This window comes from Artemia franciscana, chromosome 2 (assembly GCF_032884065.1).
Source record: "Artemia franciscana chromosome 2, ASM3288406v1, whole genome shotgun sequence".
NCBI lineage: Eukaryota > Metazoa > Arthropoda > Branchiopoda > Anostraca > Artemiidae > Artemia > Artemia franciscana.
The window spans coordinates 59265017-59284910 of record NC_088864.1 but is presented as its reverse complement, the minus strand read 5'-3'; the positions used below and the strand labels follow the sequence as shown (position 1 = coordinate 59284910).

The 19894-nt window shown below is 32.4% G+C and overlaps 1 protein-coding gene across 2 annotated transcripts in view; it reads left to right on the top strand.

Moving 5' to 3' along the window:
* Window positions 1-19894, top strand: part of LOC136043855 (mitogen-activated protein kinase kinase kinase 7-like) — a gene marked incomplete in the record, with an annotated part of 174331 nt that overhangs the window by 100071 nt on the left and 54366 nt on the right. Inside the window, 3 exon segments of one of the 2 annotated variants that reach the window (XM_065728802.1) lie at window positions 8548-8698; window positions 12621-12797; window positions 19431-19608. In XM_065728802.1, the coding sequence (XP_065584874.1) occupies window positions 8548-8698; window positions 12621-12797; window positions 19431-19608 (506 nt within the window). 2 annotated transcript variants of the gene reach the window in all.

Sequence of the window (19894 nt, the reverse complement as noted above, 5' to 3'; positions counted from 1 at the left end):
TTCGAGACCAGGCAGTCCTTTACAAGTCAGTCGACACAGTTTTGGAACCAAATGAAGCGGTTAATTATCCATCTGAATTTTTAAATTCCATAGATCCTTCAGGGTTTCCACCACACGTGCTACAACTAAAAATAGGCGTACCAATAATACTTTTAAGAAATGTCAACCCACCAAAGCTTTGCAATGGCACGCGACTTGCCGTAAAAAAACAATGGAAAACCTAATAGAGGCCACAATCTTGACAGGGCCTTATGAGGGTGAGGCTGTTCTTATTCCTCGCATTCCCATGATTCCAACGGATCTGCTTTTTCAATTTAAAAGATTGCAATTCCCAATTCGATTAGTATTTGCAATCACCATTAACAAACCTCAAGGTCAATCATTAGAAAAATGTGGTATAGATCTTAATACTGATTGTTTTTCCCATGGACAATTGTACGTTGCATGTTCGAGGGTCGGTAAACCTGACAATGTATTTATATGCAGCGACAATTGGACAGCGAAGAATGTTGTATATTCGCAAGTTTTACGCAGTTAATTTGTATTGTATCTATCTATCTATCTATCTATATAAAAACGAGTTGTGTGGATGCATGTTTGTTTGTTTGTAAAAAGAGCGTTTGCATATGACGTCATTATTAGTACATACGGCTTTGTATATGCACAGACAATGGGAAAGCCAAGAATGTTGTTTATTCGCAATTTTTACGTAGTTTGAAACACATATATAAATCTATCTATATTCACAGGTGGGACACAGGGACACAACTACAATGGCGCATAACTAATATGGCGCGTAACGACTTACGCGCGCGGGGGGGCTTGGGGGGGCGCGAAGCGCCCCACCAACTAGGTGTTGGGGTGGCGCGAAGCGCCACCCCAACAGCTAGTATATATATATATATATATATATATATATATATATATATATATATATATATATATATATATATATATCTATATATATAAAAATAAGTTGTCTGTCTGTGGATGGATGGATGGATGTGTCAGGTGACGTCACCTGAAAAAACTGGATTAGGTGACGTCAAAACTGAAAAAACTAAAAAAAGGCAAAAACTACAAAAAAAAACTAAAAACTAATAAAAAAAATAAAAAAGCTAAAAAACTAAAAAAACTATAAAGGTAAAAACCAATAAAAAACTAAAAAAAAAAATGAAAAAACTAAAAAAAGGCAAAAACTACAAAAAAAAACTAAAAACTAATAAAAAAAGTAAAAAAGCTAAAAAACTAAAAAAACTAAAAAAACTAAAAAAAGGTAAAAAACTAAAAAAAATAAAAAATAAAAAAAAACTAAAAAAAAAAGGAAAAAACTGAAAAATAAGCTAAAATAAAGGTAAAAACCAATAAAAAACTAAAAAAAAAGGAAAAAAACTAATAAATGACGACACTCAAAGAGAAAGCGACCAGGACAAAAGGAATGTTCGATTAGCAATCAACAAAGCACCGGGACACAGGGAGTATAAATGACGACCAGGACATAAGTAAAAAAAAAAAACTATCTATATATATAAAAATAAGTTGTCTGTGGATCTGTGGATCGTGGATCAGGTGACGTCACCTGAAAAAACTGGATCAGGTGACGTCAAAACTGAAAAAACTAAAAAAAGGCAAAAACTACAAAAAAAACTAAAAACTAATAAAAAAAATAAAAAAGCTAAAAAACTAAAAAAACTAAAAAAAGGCAAAAACTACAAAAAAAACTAAAAACTAATAAAAAAGCTAAAAAACTAAAAAAACTAAAAAAAAGGCAAAAACTACAAAAAAACTAAAAACTAATAAAAAAAATAAAAAAGCTAAAAAACTAAAAAAACTAAAAAAAGGTAAAAAACTAAAAAATAAATAACGACCGGGACACAGGGACACAACTACAACGGGGACACCGGGGGAAACAGGGGGATATAAATGACGACCGGGACAAAAAAACTAAAAAGAAATAAAAACTAAAAACTAATAAAAAAAACTAAAAAATCTAAAAATCTAAATAAGCTAAAAAAGAAAAAAAAAGGAAAAAAATAAAGGAGAAAAACAAAACTAAAAAACGAATGTATATACAGACCGGGACACCGGGATACAAATGATGACCGGGACCCGGGACACAGGGAATATAAATGACGACCGGGACACAGGGACACAACTACAACGGGGACACCGGGGGAAACAGGGGGATAACCTGACAATCTATTTATATGCAAAGACAATGGGACAGCAAAGAATGTTGTATATTCGCAAGTTTTACGTAGTTAAAACCATATATATATATATATCTATATTCACAGGTGGGACATAGGGACACAACTACAATGGCGCGTAACTATTATGGCGCGTAACGACTTACGCGCGCGGGGGGGCTTGGGGGGGCGCGAAGCGCCCCCACCAACTAGGTGTTGGGGTGGCGCGAAGCGCCACCCCAACAGCTAGTATATATATATATATATATATATATATATATGGTTTTAACTACGTAAAACTTGCGAATATACAACATTCTTTGCTGTCCCATTGTCTTTGCATATAAATAGATTGTCAGGTTTACCGACTCTTGAACATGCAACATATAATAGTCCATGGGAAAACAATCTGTATTCAGATCTATACCTCATGATTCTAATGATTGCCCTTGAGCTTTGTTGATGGTGATTGCTAATCGACCATTCCCTGTCCCGGTGTCCCGGTCGTCATTTATATCCCCCTGTTTCCCCCGGTGTCCCCGTTGTAGTTGTGTCCCTGTGTCCCGGTCGTCATTTTTATTCCCTGTGTCCCGGTCGTCATTTGTATCCCGGTGTCCCGGTCTGTATATACATTCGTTTTTTAGTTTTGTTTTTCTCCTTTATTTTTTTCCTTTTTTTTTCTTTTTTAGTTTATTTAGATTTTTAGATTTTTTAGTTTTTTTATTAGTTTTTAGTTTTTTTTTTCTTTTTAGTTTTTTTGTAGTTTTTACCTTCTTTTTAGTTTTGTTAGTTTTTTTTTTTACTTATGTCCTGGTCGTAATTTATACTCCCTGTGTCCCGGTGCTTTGTTGATTGCTAATCGAACATTCCTTTTGTCCTGGTCGCTTTCTCTTTGAGTGTCATTTATTTTTTTCTTTTTTAGTTCTTTTAGTTTTTACCTTTTTTAGTTTTTTTTAGTTTTTTAGATGAAAATTTTTTTTAGTTTTTTCCTTTTTTTCTTTTTAGTTTTTTAGTGGTTTTTACCTTTATTTTAGCTTATTTTTCAGTTTTTTCCTTTTTTTTTAGTTTTTTTTATTTTTTATTTTTTTTAGTTTTTTACCTTTTTTTAGTTTTTTTAGTTTTTTTAGTTTTTTAGCTTTTTTACTTTTTTTATTAGTTTTTAGTTTTTTTTGTAGTTTTTGCCTTTTTTTAGTTTTTTCAGTTTTTTTTTTAGTTTTTTATTGGTTTTTACCTTTATTTTAGCTTATTTTTCAGTTTTTTCCTTTATTTTTTAGTTATTTTTAGTTTTTAGTTTTTTTTAGTTTTTTACCTTTTTTTAGTTTTTTTAGTTTTTTTAGTTTTTTAGCTTTTTTATTTTTTTTATTAGTTTTTAGTTTTTTTTGTAGTTTTTGCCTTTTTTTAGTTTTTTTTAGTTTTTTAGCTTTTTTATTAGTTTTTAGTTTTTTTTGTAGTTTTTGCCTTTTTTTAGTTTTTTTTTAGTTTTTTTGTAGTTTTTACCTTCTTTTTAGTTTTGTTAGTTTTTTTTTTTACTTATGTCCTGGTCGTCATTTATACTCCCTGTGTCCCGGTGCTTTGTTGATTGCTAATCGAACATTCCTTTTGTCCTGGTCGCTTTCTCTTTGAGTGTCGTCATTTATTTTTTTCTTTTTTAGTTCTTTTAGTTTTTACCTTTTTTAGTTTTTTTTTAGTTTTTTAGATGAAATTTTTTTTTAGTTTTTTCCTTTTTTTCTTTTTAGTTTTTAATTGGTTTTTACCTTTATTTTAGCTTATTTTTCAGTTTTTTCCTTTTTTTTAGTTTTTTTTTATTTTTTATTTTTTTTATTTTTTTACCTTTTTTTAGTTTTTTTAGTTTTTTTTAGTTTTTTAGCTTTTTTACTTTTTTTATTAGTTTTTAGTTTTTTTTTGTAGTTTTTGCCGTTTTTTAGTTTTTTCAGTTTTTTTTTTTAGTTTTTTATTGGTTTTTACCTTTATTTTAGCTTATTTTTCAGTTTTTTCCTTTTTTTTAGTTTTTTTTTAGTTTTTAGTTTTTTTAGTTTTTTACCTTTTTTTAGTTTTTTTAGTTTTTTTAGTTTTTTAGCTTTTTTATTTTTTTTATTAGTTTTTAGTTTTTTTTGTTGAACATGCAACATATAATGGTCCATGGGAAAACAATCTGTATTCAGATCTATACCTCATGATTCTAATGATTGCCCTTGAGCTTTGTTGATGGTGATTGCTAATCGACCATTCCCTGTCCCGGTGTCCCGGTCGTCATTTACATCCCCCTGTTTCCCCCGGTGTCCCCGTTGTAGTTGTGTCCCTGTGTCCCGGTCATCATTTATATTCCCTGTGTCCCGGTCGTCATTTGTATCCCGGTGTCCCGGTCTGTATATACATTCGTTTTTTAGTTTTGTTTTTCTCCTTTATTTTTTTCCTTTTTTTTTCTTTTTTAGCTTATTTAGATTTTTAGATTTTTTAGTTTTTTTATTAGTTTTTAGTTTTTTTTTCTTTTTAGTTTTTTTGTCCCGGTCGTCATTTATATCCCCCTGTTTCCCCCGGTGTCCCCGTTGTAGTTGTGTCCCTGTGTCCCGGTCCCTGTGTCCCGGTCGTCATTTGTATCCCGGTGTACCGGTCTGTATATACATTCGTTTTTTAGTTTTGTTTTTCTCCTTTATTTTTTTCCTTTTTTTTTCTTTTTTAGTTTATTTAGATTTTTAAATTTTTTAGTTTTTTTATTAGTTTTTAGTTTTTTTTTCTTTTTAGTTTTTTTGTAGTTTTTACCTTCTTTTTAGTTTTGTTAAATTTTTTTTTTACTTATGTCCTGGTCGTCATTTATACTCCCTGTGTCCCGGTGCTTTGTTGATTGCTAATCGAACATTCCTTTTGTCCTGGTCGCTTTCTCTTTGAGTGTCGTCATTTATTTTTTTCTTTTTTAGTTCTTTTAGTTTTTACCTTTTTTAGTTTTTTTTAGTTTTTTAGATGAAATTTTTTTTTAGTTTTTTCCTTTTTTTCTTTTTAGTTTTTTATTGGTTTTTACCTTTATGTTAGCTTATTTTTCAGTTTTTTCCTTTTTTTTTATTTTTTTTTTATTTTTTATTTTTTTTAGTTTTTTACCTTTTTTTAGTTTTTTTAGTTTTTTTAGTTTTTTTAGTTTTTTAGCTTTTTTACTTTTTTTATTAGTTTTTAGTTTTTTTGTAGTTTTTGCCTTTTTTTAGTTTTTTCAGTTTTTTTTTTAGTTTTTTATTGGTTTTTACCTTTATTTTAGCTTATTTTTCAGTTTTTTCCTTTTTTTTTAGTTTTTTTTAGTTTTTAGTTTTTTACCTTTTTTTAGTTTTTTTTAGTTTTTTTAGTTTTTTAGCTTTTTTATTTTTTTTATTAGTTTTTAGTTTTTTTTGTAGTTTTTGCCTTTTTTTTAGTTTTTTTAGTTTTTTAGCTTTTTTATTAGTTTTTAGTTTTTTTTTGTAGTTTTTGCCTTTTTTTAGTTTTTTTAGTTTTTTAGCTTTTTTATTTTTTTTATTAGTTTTTAGTTTTTTTTGTAGTTTTTGCCTTTTTTTAGTTTTTTCAGTTTTGACGTCACCTGATCCAGTTTTTTCAGGTGCCGTCACCTGATCCACGATCCACAGATCCACAGACAACTTATTTTTATATATATAGATAGTTTTTTTTTTTACTTATGTCCTGGTCGTCATTTATGCTCCCTGTGTCCCGGTGCTTTGTTGATTGCTAATCGAACATTCCTTTTGTCCTGGTCGCTTTCTCTTTGAGTTTCGTCATTTATTTTTTTCTTTTTTAGTTCTTTTAGTTTTTACCTTTTTTAGTTTTTTTTAGTTTTTTAGATGAAAATTTTTTTTAGTTTTTTCCTTTTTTTCTTTTTAGTTTTTTATTGGTTTTTACCTTTATTTTAGCTTATTTTTCAGTTTTTTCCTTTTTTTAGTTTTTTTTATTTTTTATTTTTTTTAGTTTTTTACCTTTTTTTAGTTTTTTTAGTTTTTTTAGTTTTTTAGCTTTTTTACTTTTTTTATTAGTTTTTAGTTTTTTTTTGTAGTTTTTGCCTTTTTTTAGTTTTTTCAGTTTTTTTTTTAGTTTTTTATTGGTTTTTACCTTTATTTTAGCTTATTTTTCAGTTTTTTCCTTTTTTTTTAGTTTTTTTTAGTTTTTAGTTTTTTTTAGTTTTTTACCTTTTTTTAGTTTTTTTAGTTTTTTTAGTTTTTTAGCTTTTTTATTTTTTTTATTAGTTTTTAGTTTTTTTTTGTAGTTTTTGCCTTTTTTTAGTTTTTTTAGTTTTTTAGCTTTTTTATTAGTTTTTAGTTTTTTTTGTAGTTTTCGCCTTTTTTTAGTTTTTTTAGTTTTTTAGCTTTTTTATTTTTTTTATTAGTTTTTAGTTTTTTTTTGTAGTTTTTGCCTTTTTTTAGTTTTTTCAGTTTTGACGTCACCTGATCCAGTTTTTTCAGGTGACGTCACCTGATCCATCCACAGACAGACAGACAACTTATTTTTATATATATAGATATATATATAGTTGGGGGGCGCGAAGCGCCCCACCAACTAGGTGTTGGGGTGGCGCGAAGCGCCACCCCAACAGCTAGTATATATATATATATATATATACTAGCTGTTGGGGTAGCTGTTGCTAATCGAACATTCCCTGTGCCCCTGTCGTCATTTATATATCCTCCTGTATGCTCTACCAATATTAGTTACGCGCCATTGTAGTTGTATCCCTCTGTCTTTAGTTATATTATTGGTTTTTACCTTTTTTTTAGCTTTTTTAGTTTTTTCTTTTTTCTTTTTCAGTTTTTAGTTTTTTTTTAGTTTTTTTATTAGTTTTTAGTTTTTCTTTCTTTTTAGTTTTTTACTTTTTACCTTTTTTTAGTTTTGTAGTTTTTACGTTTTTTAGTTTTTTTTCTTTTTTAGTTTTTAGTTTTTTACCTTTTATTAGTTTTTTTTAGTATTTTAGCTTTTTTATTTTTTTATTTTTTTTCTTTTTATTTTTTTTTTGTAGTTTTTACCTTTTTTAGTTTTTTTCTTCTTTTGTATTCAAGGTTCGAATTTGGAACCTGTCGAACCTAGAACCTGGAAAATACCGCGTTACCAACTCAGCTACATCGGCTTGTATACTTTCGTTTTTGAATTGGTATATGATGAAATAATTCAGACGTCATATGCGGACAGACAGACAGACAGACATAACCCACAAACAACTTATTTTTATATATATAGATATGTATATATATATATATATATATATATATATATATATATATATATATATATATATATATATATATATATATATATATATATATATATATATATATATTATATATATATATATATATATATATATATATATATATATATATATATATATATATATATATTATATATATATATATATATATATATATATATATATATATATATGCTATTAATCAATACAATCATGTGCTATTAATTTTTATTCGTCCATATATGATTTTCTATTTCAATATGCGAAGGAAGAATTGGGAATGCCCTGTTGTCAGGCATATAGATATTTTGTCCTGAGGGGCGATGTTCCTTTTATTTAACAATTTTAATAAAAAGTACCCAGAAATACTGGAGTATTTGCAATTTTTTGGAACGAAGGGGGGGGGGTCTTTTTGACTGTCAGAGTACCTCTTTCTAAGAATAATTTTCCTTGAACATAAATAAAGATTGAGAAAAGAACATTTATTAGAGTAAATGCAAAATACATTGTTGAGTTTGAAAACCAACCTCCATATCTCCTTTCCAGGGGAATGGCTCTTATCAGGAAATGATAGGTTTGATATCTGTAGCTTTCATCCTGTTGCATAATGCTCATTTTTTCTATTTTTTATTTATTATTTGTTGGAATATAGGGTTTGCCTTTTTTTAATGTCTGGACTCCTCTCTAAGAAAAGATTTTGGGAAAAATACATTGAATACTGCTGACTCAAAACATTCTGGTCTGAAAACTCATTTTTTTTCTAATCATCTCAGGCCTTTTCGTGAAACAGAAAACGTTGTATCCCCCTCTAAAATTTTAGTTGCGTTGAACTATGAGTTTGGTCATTATGCATTGTTCCAGTTTCACAATTATGGTTCAAAAAAAAATCCCTGATTCTGGGCTTATGCGACAGCTTCTAAGTACAGTAAAATAACGTCGTGCTTGTTGCGACTGCAAATAAAATTAATTAATAACTTGTAATTAAAATTTTTACAATAAAACACTTTCAGCCCCAATTTTAAGGTGCTTGTTCCCCTATTTTTTTCAGTATCTATTATTTTTCGAATTTCACGATTATTTTACTGTAAAATATTTTTGTTTTCCTTACTTTTTAATTACTTTTAATTCTGATGTATTTCATTTATTAAGCAGTTTGCGGACTCGTCCTAGTCAGAATACTCAGATGCCAAAGGGGGCTACTCCAGGAGCGTCTCCCGAACAAAGTGGTCAAGTACACTATCATGTCATGTCGGAATCTGTGCTAATTGAGCCGGCTTCACCAGCTCCCGGAAGCTCTAAGGTAAACATTTCTAAAAAGATGTCTGTGTGAAGTCCGTGTGCAAATAACTGCGAATATTTTTCACCAGCAGCGAAGATTATCGGCAGACAGGCCTGTGCACCCAAACTGGAGGATAGTGGGGCTAAATTTAAAAACCTTTTTCGGTGTTTTTATTGGAAAAAAAGGAAAAAAATTCCTCCTTACGTTTTGAAATATAGATCCCCCCCACATCTTAGTGAATTGGTGCCACTGTGACAGGCATAAAGAAAATAAAACATAAGAAACCCTAATCGTCTTTATTACCAATTTCAACCTATTTACAAAAAAAAAAAACAAAAAACAATTCGATCATTTGCAACTTCGAATGTCAGTATTCGTCGATATAATTTATAAAATTACTAACCGCACATCCAAGACTGAACGTTGTAGGGGTAGATGTGCCAAAACCTTTTGAACATTTGTGACTTATTATGGGTCTAAAATGTCAGCATTTGCTGATTTAAGTTTACAGAATTCTTTTCCGCGCATGCTAACTTCAATAGTATAGGAGTAAGTGTGCCTGAAACGTTCCATTCGTAGTGCATTCATCGGTCTACAGCCTGGAAAATGCCTGCACGTGGTTCAATTTATAGAATTTCTTCCACGCAGCCAAAATTGAAATTTGCAGAAAAAGATATGTCAGAAACGTTCCTCTCATTTAATATCTAATGCGGGCCAGAAAATCCAAGCGTTTGTTGGTATAATTGTATAATTTTTTTTTAGTCGGCTAAGTGCGCTGACGGGGATAAGCTGAGTAGAAAGGGCTGGAGTTGTTTCACTATTGAGAGCGGCTTTATCATCTCTACCCTGTCATATGTTTATGTCTTTGTCTTTATTCCTGGAAGAGAAGCCTTGCTTGTCTGTCCTTATTTTGGCGTCGGCTGTATGTTTCGTGAGTTTGTCTGTTCAGAACTGGGGTGTAGGGTGACCTTGAAGAGTGGCACCTCGAGGAAACTAGAGTGTAGTAAACGATACTGTATTGCACTGATTTTTGTTAATGAATAATTCTGCTGAGTTTTACTTGTTTGTTTTTATATCGACCGCCTCGCCGTCTCGGCATAATACTTGCAGTCATGAATGTATAATGAGTTAGAGGTAATAGACCTGAAATTGCTTATGGAGGACGTTGACTCTTGTTGGTAGGAGCCCATCACCAAGTACTTAAAGCCATGTGGTGGCTCACATAAAGTGTCCATTCGACTGGAGGTCCCAGGGATTTTTCATTATCCGCTTGCAAGCCAGCTTAAACGCTTTGTGTATGCTTGAGAGGCAGTTGCTATTCTATGTAGTTAGGGGACCCATTGCTTTTTTGAGGTCTTGACAATTTCAATGATTTAAATAATTTAAAAGTTGGACATAGGACTTTAAGATGTTGAAAGAAAACTATCGCATTCACGTTTTGTTTGAAAAATTCAGGCATTTTGAGCTGAACTTTCGGAAACTCTTCTCCCTGGGTTAGAAAACTTGAAACTATGTAATATAGAATTAATTTTTCTCAAGTAGGAAGGATAAGGCTAGGCGGGGAGTAGGGTTCATGATACTTAAGTAAACTTCTAGGTTTTTCCTTAAGTTGACTAGGTTTTAATTGTAGTATTTGCAGACTTTATGACCAAAAAGTTCAAGTTATCAGCCATAGTGGTATGCGCTCCGGTTCGACCGACTGACGGAGACAGTAATGACTCCGATGCGTTTTACACTAGAACAAATAGACTAAATCCAAAGTAGAAATATGATATTTTTTAATTTGAACTGCCCAGTTTCTTATAAATCGTGATTTTGTAGTTTGTGGCCATCCATCTTTGGATGGATCTTCCCACTCTGGCCGAGTGGGTTGGTGCGCTGGATTCGGGATCCCTTGTCTGAGAGGACGCGGGTTTGAGTCCCAGTGTACCCAATTCGTCAGTTTGGGACGGGGGTCAGTGGCGTGACTCTATAAGCTGAGCCAGAGTCGACCCAGCTCTAAATGGGTACCTGGAGAAATCTGGGGAAGGTAAACAGGAAGGGCGTGCGAAAGCACAGGATGGCTGGCCCCCAACCCCCCATTGCACTTCCTGGCTGAAGGGCCAAGAAACAGAGATCAGCACCACCGGTACGGACTGTAAAGTCTAATGCCGTATCCTTTACCTTTTTTTTTTACCATCCTTGGCCAAGTGAAATGCAGTTCGTCCTCGAATCGAGTGAAAAATGGTGATAATGAATGATTTGAAGGAAATTGAATTAAATGGAACTCAAATAAGTCATGCTTTCGAAAAATTGGGATATACGAGGACCTTTGAAGCTGTGCTGTTAGAATGAATTTTATCCCCCGAATAGTTTGGTTCCAGAATGAGTTGTAGTAGTAGTAGTAATGATTAAAGTGCGAATGATTCATTTTTTTTTTCCTTTGAGTCGGGGGATCGTTGTGAATTTGGAGAGCTTACTGTTAAACAAATCCCCATGTAACATCTGTATCTCGAATACCAGGTGACGCAGGAAGCGCCTAGTCCTACTGCAAGATCAAGAGGTGATTGAAAAGAAGAAGAAGAAGAATTGGTTTATTTTCAATTTTGGTTCGATATATGTTCACGTCGGGATGGCCTCTGCTCTATTTTCTCTGATCTTTCTTCTTCCTCTTTTTTCCCTTTTAATACCTGTTTTATACATTTATCTTACTTTTATTGGAGGATATTCGTGTTGCTTTGTCTTTCTTTTGTTTCGTTTTCATTGGGCTGTCACATGAAGCTCTGCTCCCCTTTTGCTAGAGTTGTAATTCTGTGTTAAGAATGATATACTTATTTAGTGTCAGCAGTTGCATACACCGTATTTTGGAACATTTGCAACTAGTAATTGTAATCAGATTAACGACGCTTATCGACTACTAAGGCCTAGTGGCGGTCCCGCAGTGTGTTGCAACAGCAAGGGTCGATGTTTGCGTCCTGTATTACCTAGCCATATTTACAACTTATTTTGGACCGAAAAATATCAGCATTTGAACTATTGTTGAAATAATATCACTGAGCTGTAATTGTTTCTTCGGACCAAGCTATGGATATATATACCCACAGTCTACGAATTGTATGAAGAATCAAGACAATTATTTGAACAATCTTGCAGGTTTGATATTAGGGTCTCGGATATACTCGAAAACTAGTTTTTTGGGCTGAAAAAACTAAAATATGTATTATTTTGAAATTATTTACGCTGATTTCCTAGGGTATTTTAAAAATATGTTTAGAGAAAACTCCCACTCCCTTGTTTTATTCTCTTCTAAGTTGAATTTATGTTTGAAATTAAAAAAAAAGTGTTTATTCATATAGTCGTACAAAACTGGAAGAAGATTGCCGTCGTATGAGCAGAGCTAGCCTTATAAAACACCTCGCTTTAGTATGATTTAATCAAGAAAAATCTGGTCTTTACGTATATCCGAGTTTTACTTCCTTGCAATCATAAAACCTGTAAATTTTAGATAAATTATAATATAATAGCAATCTAATCTTAATTTGTACAAATTTGCAAGTTTCCATAACCCCCAGCCATTCAAGTAGCCTGAAACAGTCGCGTGATGTCATATAACGAGTACTTGAAGCCTGAAGGCAGATCAGTGTTTCTCATGATAGAGACCGCATATGGCTAACAATTTAGATTAGACCGAAATTAACTTATGTTTTGGTAAGCATACCCTCACTTGTCTCACGACTGGGGGGATCGTGTTTGAAATTTTGGTTTTCTTTTGGAGGGAGGGCGATATGTAAAGGGAGTGATAACTTTCTGTTTGATAGAATGGGTCGGACTAGTTCTTTGGGTAGTATGTTATTAATACAATTTACTGTATAACAAAATATCACTTATTGAATTCAAGGGCTATCCTGTCCGTTGGCCTGTGTAGGGTCAGCTCTTCTGATTTTCAAGAAAACTTTTCTTGCAGGTTTCTCCTGAACCTCTGGCAGCTACTTCTAGTGTGGTCCAATCGGTTATCAAGAGGCTTAATCGCGAGGCCCTGGGGAAATTTTCACCGAAGAGACACTCTACTGATGTTGGAGGGATTCTGCTTTCTGAAGATTTTCCAAAACAGAGACAAACCCCAACAGCCCCAACTACTCCGGTATGTTTCTCTATTACATACAACCATTGATGTGTTATTTCATAAAAGTATCAAGATTTTTGTTTGTAAGTTGTTTGAATAAGCTTTCATATTGTCATCCTAAATTTAATGAGTATGGATTTTGAAGGAGTTTAATTGATGAAATCCCAGTAAAACCGATACTGATCCATAAACGTTTGTAACTACTAGAGATGGGTCTGTGAATCAATAAGTTTTTATGAAGTAAGGAAATTTAGTGAAGCCTTGAGTATGTTATACCGGTACTAATCCATAAAGGTTTGTAACTACTAGAAGAAGGGTCTGTGAATCTTTTGTGATCGTTACGTTTTTTTATGAAGTAAGGAAATTTAGTGAAGCCTTGAGTATGTTATACCGGTGCTAAACGGTACCAATCCAAAAACATTTCTTATTGCTAGAGAAGGGTCTGTCAGTCTTTTGTGATCGCTAAGTTTTTATGAAGTAACAAAATTTAATGAAGCCTTGTGTTTGTTATACCGGTACTCTGGTATTAATCCATAAACGTTTGGAACTACTAGAGAAGGGTCTATGAATCTTTTTTGGATCAAAAAAATTGTATGAAGTAAGGAAAGTGAAGCCTTATGTATGTTATACTGATACTGAACCAGTACTAAACCCTAAATGATTGCAACTACCAGAGAAGGGTATATGAATCATTCGTGATCAAATAATTTTTATGAAGTAAGGAAATTTAGAGAAGGGTCTGTGAATCTTTTGTGGTCAATAAATTTTTATGAAGTAAGTAAATTTAGTGAAGCCTTGGTTATAGGGATGTCATGGATATGAGGAAAACCTCGGGTATAGCAAAGGTATTTGGTAAAAGAATTGCCTTGGGCTTAGGAAAGGTGTTGGGCATACGGAATGTCTTCGTTATATAGAAGGCCTTGATCATAGGGAAAACCTTAATTCGGTGTAATTTTTCTTAAGTTGGTTTAATCTTGGCTATAATCTTAAAAAAATTAGTGAAACAGAAAAAAAATAAATAAAAATTGGCAAATAAATCAGGTATGATATCGGTTCAATGTACAGATCTTGTTTTTATTTGACAAATTCTCCCTTAGCGATGTTGTTCTATCTAGTTAAATATTCCTCTTTTTCTCTGTGAATGTCCTTTCCATTTATGTTGTGCCACCCATCCCTACTCCTTTTTTTCGTTATCCATCGTGAATGCAAAGGTTCGAAATCAATGTTTCGATTCAAAATTAGATTTGACTTACCACCGTACTAAAGTACTTAATATCTTTGCCTCGGAGTTGATGTCTCTGGATTGAGTTGGTTGTTTAATTGAGTTGTTAGAATTTTGGGCTACTCCCTTGCCTAGCTTTTGATTTTGGGTACTGTTAAGGAGGTGACTGGATTCTGGGTTTTGTTTATATTTTTTATTGGTATTTTAATTCCCCTGTTCCTTCCTGGCCATGGAGCTTTACGGGGAAGATTACATTGTCGTTGATTTTTGTTGTAGATTTATTGACAAATGAAAAAACTCAGTAATCCGAACCAGCAGTTTATTTTTTATATTTTGAGCTAGCCATCGTTACCGCTGAGAGATCTGAATTCGGTCCTACGCTTTAAAAATAGAGTTACGGTACTGTTCTATTGAAATAACTGTTAATTAATTCATTTACAGTTAATTCCTATTTTATTAGAGAGTGATATTTTTTTTTATCACTATCACAAGCCCACAAAGGGCCGAATTTGGACTTTGGAGTTGACAAATTCTATGAAAACACGAAACTGGCAAAAACAGCAACGAAAAAGAAAATCACAATGAATAATCATTTGTGAATCAATAATTTAACTGCAAAAAGCCAATTAAAAAGTGAAAAAGATAAAAACTGGAAAACTAAACTTAAACAAAAACAAGACAGAAAGAAAAATTTAAAAGGCACATTAAAAAAAAAACATTAATCATAGCCGCTTTTCCCTCTAGCCCTCATTGAAGTATAAAGGATTTCAGGGTACTTCTAATATAAAACTGGGGTTTTGTAAGATTTTCGGTTTGGCTGTTTTGAAATCATGAAAATATTAAGGCGGTATAACGTTTTCCTCATTGTCGCCACGGTGAACCATGAAAATAATTAAGCAACACTAATGAATTAAATTTGAATATGCTTTTCGTCCGTTATAATTGAAATATCAACAGAAAGAGTTTTTATTTATGAGAAAAAAGTGCTAGTGCTGTTTTTTTTTTGTAGTGCTAAATAAAAGGTAAAAATGAAGTTAATTTCTGAAGCGTTAACTCTGTTTGATTCTATATGTTTTTAACTCATGTATCATAATGTGTTTTTATTTTTATTTATTTTTTTTTTGGGGGGGGGGAAATAAACAATGATGCACCTTCTTAAGTTGTTGGGTTCTATATATTTTTAACTTATTTATCATTATGTCTTTTTGACTTCTTTTTTATTGGAGGGGGGGGGGGGGTTAAACATTAATACAGCTTCTTAAGCTGTTTGGTTCCATATGTTTCTAGATTATTTATCATTATGTGTTTTTAACTTTTTTTGGTGGGGGGAGGGAGGTTTAAACATTAAACACCTTCTTAAGCTGTTTGGTTCCATGTGTTTTTAAATTATTTTTCATTATGTGTTTTTAACTTATGGGGGAAGGGGGGAGTTAAACATTTAAGTACTTTCTTAAGCTGTTTGGTTTTTTAACTTATTTATCATTATACGTTTTTAACTTTGGGGGGGGGATTTAAACATTAATACCCCTTCTTAAGCTGTTTGGTTTCATGTGTTTTCAACTTATTTTTCACCATGTGTTTTTGACTTACGTTTTTTGGGTGTTTCTTGGGGAAACTTAAACATTAATACACTTTCTTAAGCTGTGTGGTTCCATATGTTTTTAACTTATTTTTTACTATGTGTTTTTAACTTATGTTTTTTTGGGGGTTTTCTGGGGAAAATTTTATACTCCTTCTTTTTTAGGTGTATTAATTAATGCACGTTCTTAAGCTGTTTGGTTCCATGTGTTTTTGACTTATTTTTCACTATGTGTTTTTAACTGATGTTTTTTTTTTTTTTTTTTTTTCACTGGGGAATATTTAAACATTAATACACCCTCTTAAGCTGTTTGGTTCCATATGTTTTTAACTTATTTTTCACTATGTGTTTTTAACTGATGTTTATGTTTGTTTGTTGTTTTTTTTTGGTTTTTCAGGGGAAAATTTAAACATTAATACACCCTCTTAAGCTGTTTGGTTCCATGTGTTATTAACTTATTTTTTACTATGTGTTTTTAACTGATGTTTTTTTTTTTTTTGGGGGGGGGGTTTCTGGGGAAAATTTAAACATTAATACACCCTCTTAAGCTGTTTGGTTCCATGTGTTTTTAACTTATTTTTCCCTCATGTTTCTTTCCTTTAGTTTTGGCACTCTCTACTACCAACAACTGCATTTGGAGGTCTTTCGTCTTTAAAAGCTGAATTGTCGGGTTTCTTGGAAGTAGTTTAGGAGGTGTTAATTTGGCAGGCGCTGTTTGACATTTTTTTGAACCATATATAAAAAAGGAAAATCATTTAAAAAAGTCTTTTTTTTTCTCATTTAAAAAGGAAAATTCAATTACTATAAAAATTTAGCACTGTATTACAGTAACTGCTGATAGCTGTATTAATAAATTGAACTTTCGTGCTGTGATGGTTTAACGGAATTTAAAGGGACTAATGTATTATTTTCAATATAAAAATAAACAACAGGTAAAACAACAGGGAATTTCCGAGGGAGAGAAATTTGTTCAAACCTTAAATGAATATTTCGACTCTATATCCAAGAGACTTCCTCAGCAGAACACTTCCATAAGTGTTTGGCTGAACTTCTTTGATGTAATGATTCTCGGACTGTTTTGATTTTAATTTTAGTTCTGAGGTTTTTGGACAAATTTTAGTGTTTAAGGTTTGAAAAAATTTACCGTCTTGGAAATTGTCCAATATTTTACCTGTTGTTTGTTTATATGATAGAAATGCAGTGTGGTCTCCGTTGCTGTTTCTCAAGATTGATATTAGTTTGATTTCTAAAAACTGATCAATTATATTTCCATAAAATTTGAGGTTTCATTCGCACGCTCAAAATCAACTTTTACAATTTTGTTTCTTTGTTTCTACATCTTATCACAACATTAGAAATCGTTGAAAAAATATGATGTTTTTCTCATTAAGTTCCTTCGTCAACAGCATCTACTGCTAGTAACAACTCATTTTTCCAAACCGCCTAAGTGGCGTACAAAGTACAAAAGAAGTGTCTGTTTTCTTTGTATTCATTCTTCTGGTTTCTTTCCGGCTCCTTCTATCTCTTTGTTGCCACACCCGAATTTTCAAGAATAAGATATTTTGTCTGTTTTCTTTGTATGTTCTCTTTGTATTTTGACTGTGTTCTTTGCATTCATTCTTCTGGTTTCTTTCCGGCTCCTTCTATCCCTTTATTGCCACACCCGAATTTACAAGAATAAGATATTTGGCTGTTTTCTTTGTATTTTGACTGTGTTCTTTGTATTCATTCTTCTGGTTTCTTTCCGGCTTCTTCTATCCCTTTGTTCCCACACCCGAATTTACAAGAATAAGATATTTTGACTGTTTTCTTTGTATGTTTTCTTTGTATTTTGACTTGTGTTCATGTGTTCTTTGTGTTCATTCTTCTGGTTTCTTTCCGGCTCCTTCTATATCTTTGTTACCACACCCGAATTTACAAGTATAAGATATTTTGACTGATTAGCATTCAATCTCTGTCTACATGTACGAACGGTGGTAAAGGCCCATCCTTAATGAGATTTTGCTAAAACCGAAATTTAGCTGGCTTTAATTAAAGTGTTAGGGCTCTGCCCCTTTTCTTTTTTTGTTCTTCAGATAAATGACCCGTTTTCTTTTTTGATTGCATTTGCCTATGGTATAATTTCAGAGGAGAGGCTAAATTCTCGTTGCTAAGTCAGTGGTGCCGCAATAAGTAAACTTTTAATTAAGAATATAATTCTTTCTGTCTGGACTTGGCCATTCATAGATAATGTAATTCAAAAAGCTTGTGGTTTTGAAGCCCTTGTTTATTGGATTGCCCATGGTCAATCTATGGTCCGTCCTTCAGGTCTCTTTGTGTGAATGTAGTGATTTTTTAGTTTGTTCGTTTCTAGACTGCAAAGTTTCCGTCAGAGTTTATGCGTAGAGTTCATGTTTTGTCGGAGTTTGAATTTGGAGGAATTTAAGTGAGTTATTTTCTCCAACTGTGTAAGATTGTTTTTCCCCGAACCCATTCAGGATAGGAAAAGAATCGTGAGAAGTACCGTCATCAATATATCAACAGGAGGGTCCGTTTACCCTCCAAAGAGATAGTTAGAGAGATATCGGAGGTGACACAGGGTGTGGCATCCTTAGAAGTTTTGCCTTTGAAAAGGTAGTACACGTTTTGCACACATACTGGTTGTAACCCCAGTACGCCAAGAAATTGTAGAGCCCTTTTAATCGCTTCATCACGTTACTATGCTTTAACGACACCGCCAGCGGCACTGGTGTGGCCTTAGAGATCAAAGATTGGTAGACTAAAGGAGACCATATCATAGAGTAGTGACTCACGAGCTTTCTACCTAAAACACAAACAATCTGATTTTTCATAGAATTCCCAGCCAATCATAAAATGCTATGGAACATTTGATTGGCTCAAATTACCACCCAAATCACCTCGTACTTTATCTATATTTGTTCAAAATATATTATAATATATTTGTTCACAATAATAAATTTAAACAATCAAAGACAAAAGTACCATCATGTCCCTCCCTTCCTCGCAAGGATCCGTTGTCGAGACTGCAGGGAGAATAGAAAAAAGTTGACGATACTTCGTGTTGTTCTGAGAAGTGACTTTTTCTTTTTTACTTTCTTTTTTTTTTCTTTTTTCTGACTTTTTTTCTTTTTTACTTTTTGAGACAGTGCTAAATCTCAAGCTGGCTCTCTGAAACTTGAGACATTAGTATGTTGTGATATTGGTCAATCTAAACTGTTCTCCAGGGCTTCTCAAATTGTTTTCACTTCCAACCCTTTTTACTCAAGTAGTTATTTTGTCACCCCTGAAAGACTAATAATATTAACTCGAAAATATGTTTCAAAACAGGAAAAAGTATATCAAATTTGGATGAAGCAATGCCTTGGTCTAATCTTGCATATTAGGTTAGGGAGGCAACATTTTATGGTCTTTTAGTTTAATTCTAATATTCATACGAAGGGACGTATCTGGGATTTTTGTTTGGGGAAGGGTAAGGAGTTGATACATAAAACTTTAAAAAACGCAGCAAAAGCTTTTTATTTGCGTTTTTTATGCTTTATTGAGTTGGAAACAAATTTGGGATGAATTCAAACCCGATAAACCACCCCCCTGGATACAGCCTCGCCCATAGGGAATTGTAACCCGTATTCTGAAACACTTGTACTCTAGGTTGTATGAAGTATTTTGAAGGTTTTTGTTCATATCGACGACTTCGAAAATCATGGATGATTTGAAGATCTGTCAAAATTTTTAGGATCCTCTAATTTAATTACGCCATCTCTTATGGGATTGAACTCGTACTTTTAAAATTCTCCATTTGCGTTGGGATTGTCAAACTTTTTCGTGACTTCGTTTTCTTTTTCTGTTGAAGACGTCGAAAAACCAAGAAAGCTTTAAAGGTCACCGAAGGGTTTTCTCCACTGGAAATGTTAGTACAACATCTTCCTTCAACCATGCTACTCAATCTCCACCCACCTGCACGAGTGGTGGTAAACAAAGTCGTGCTGGAACAAATCCTTCAAGGGCAAGACCACATTCTATGTATGAAGGTGGTAAGTCTTTCCTTCTTCCTTTGTTTCACTTTGCTTAGCTTTTTTGTTTTCCTCACTTTTTATTTGCCGTGTTTAAAGTTGTTATTATTCTTCCTATTTTTATTTACTTGTAGAATAAGTTAAATGATTGTTTCTTAGCTAGAAATCACTTACAAAAGTTGGTCACAAATTTGTTGTGGTAATTGAAATGACACTCTGTAATATTTTATGTAAAACTTTCGATTTACAGCTCTTTTTTTATCAAGCCTAGAGAACGATCAATTTGTTGAACCACGTCTTCATT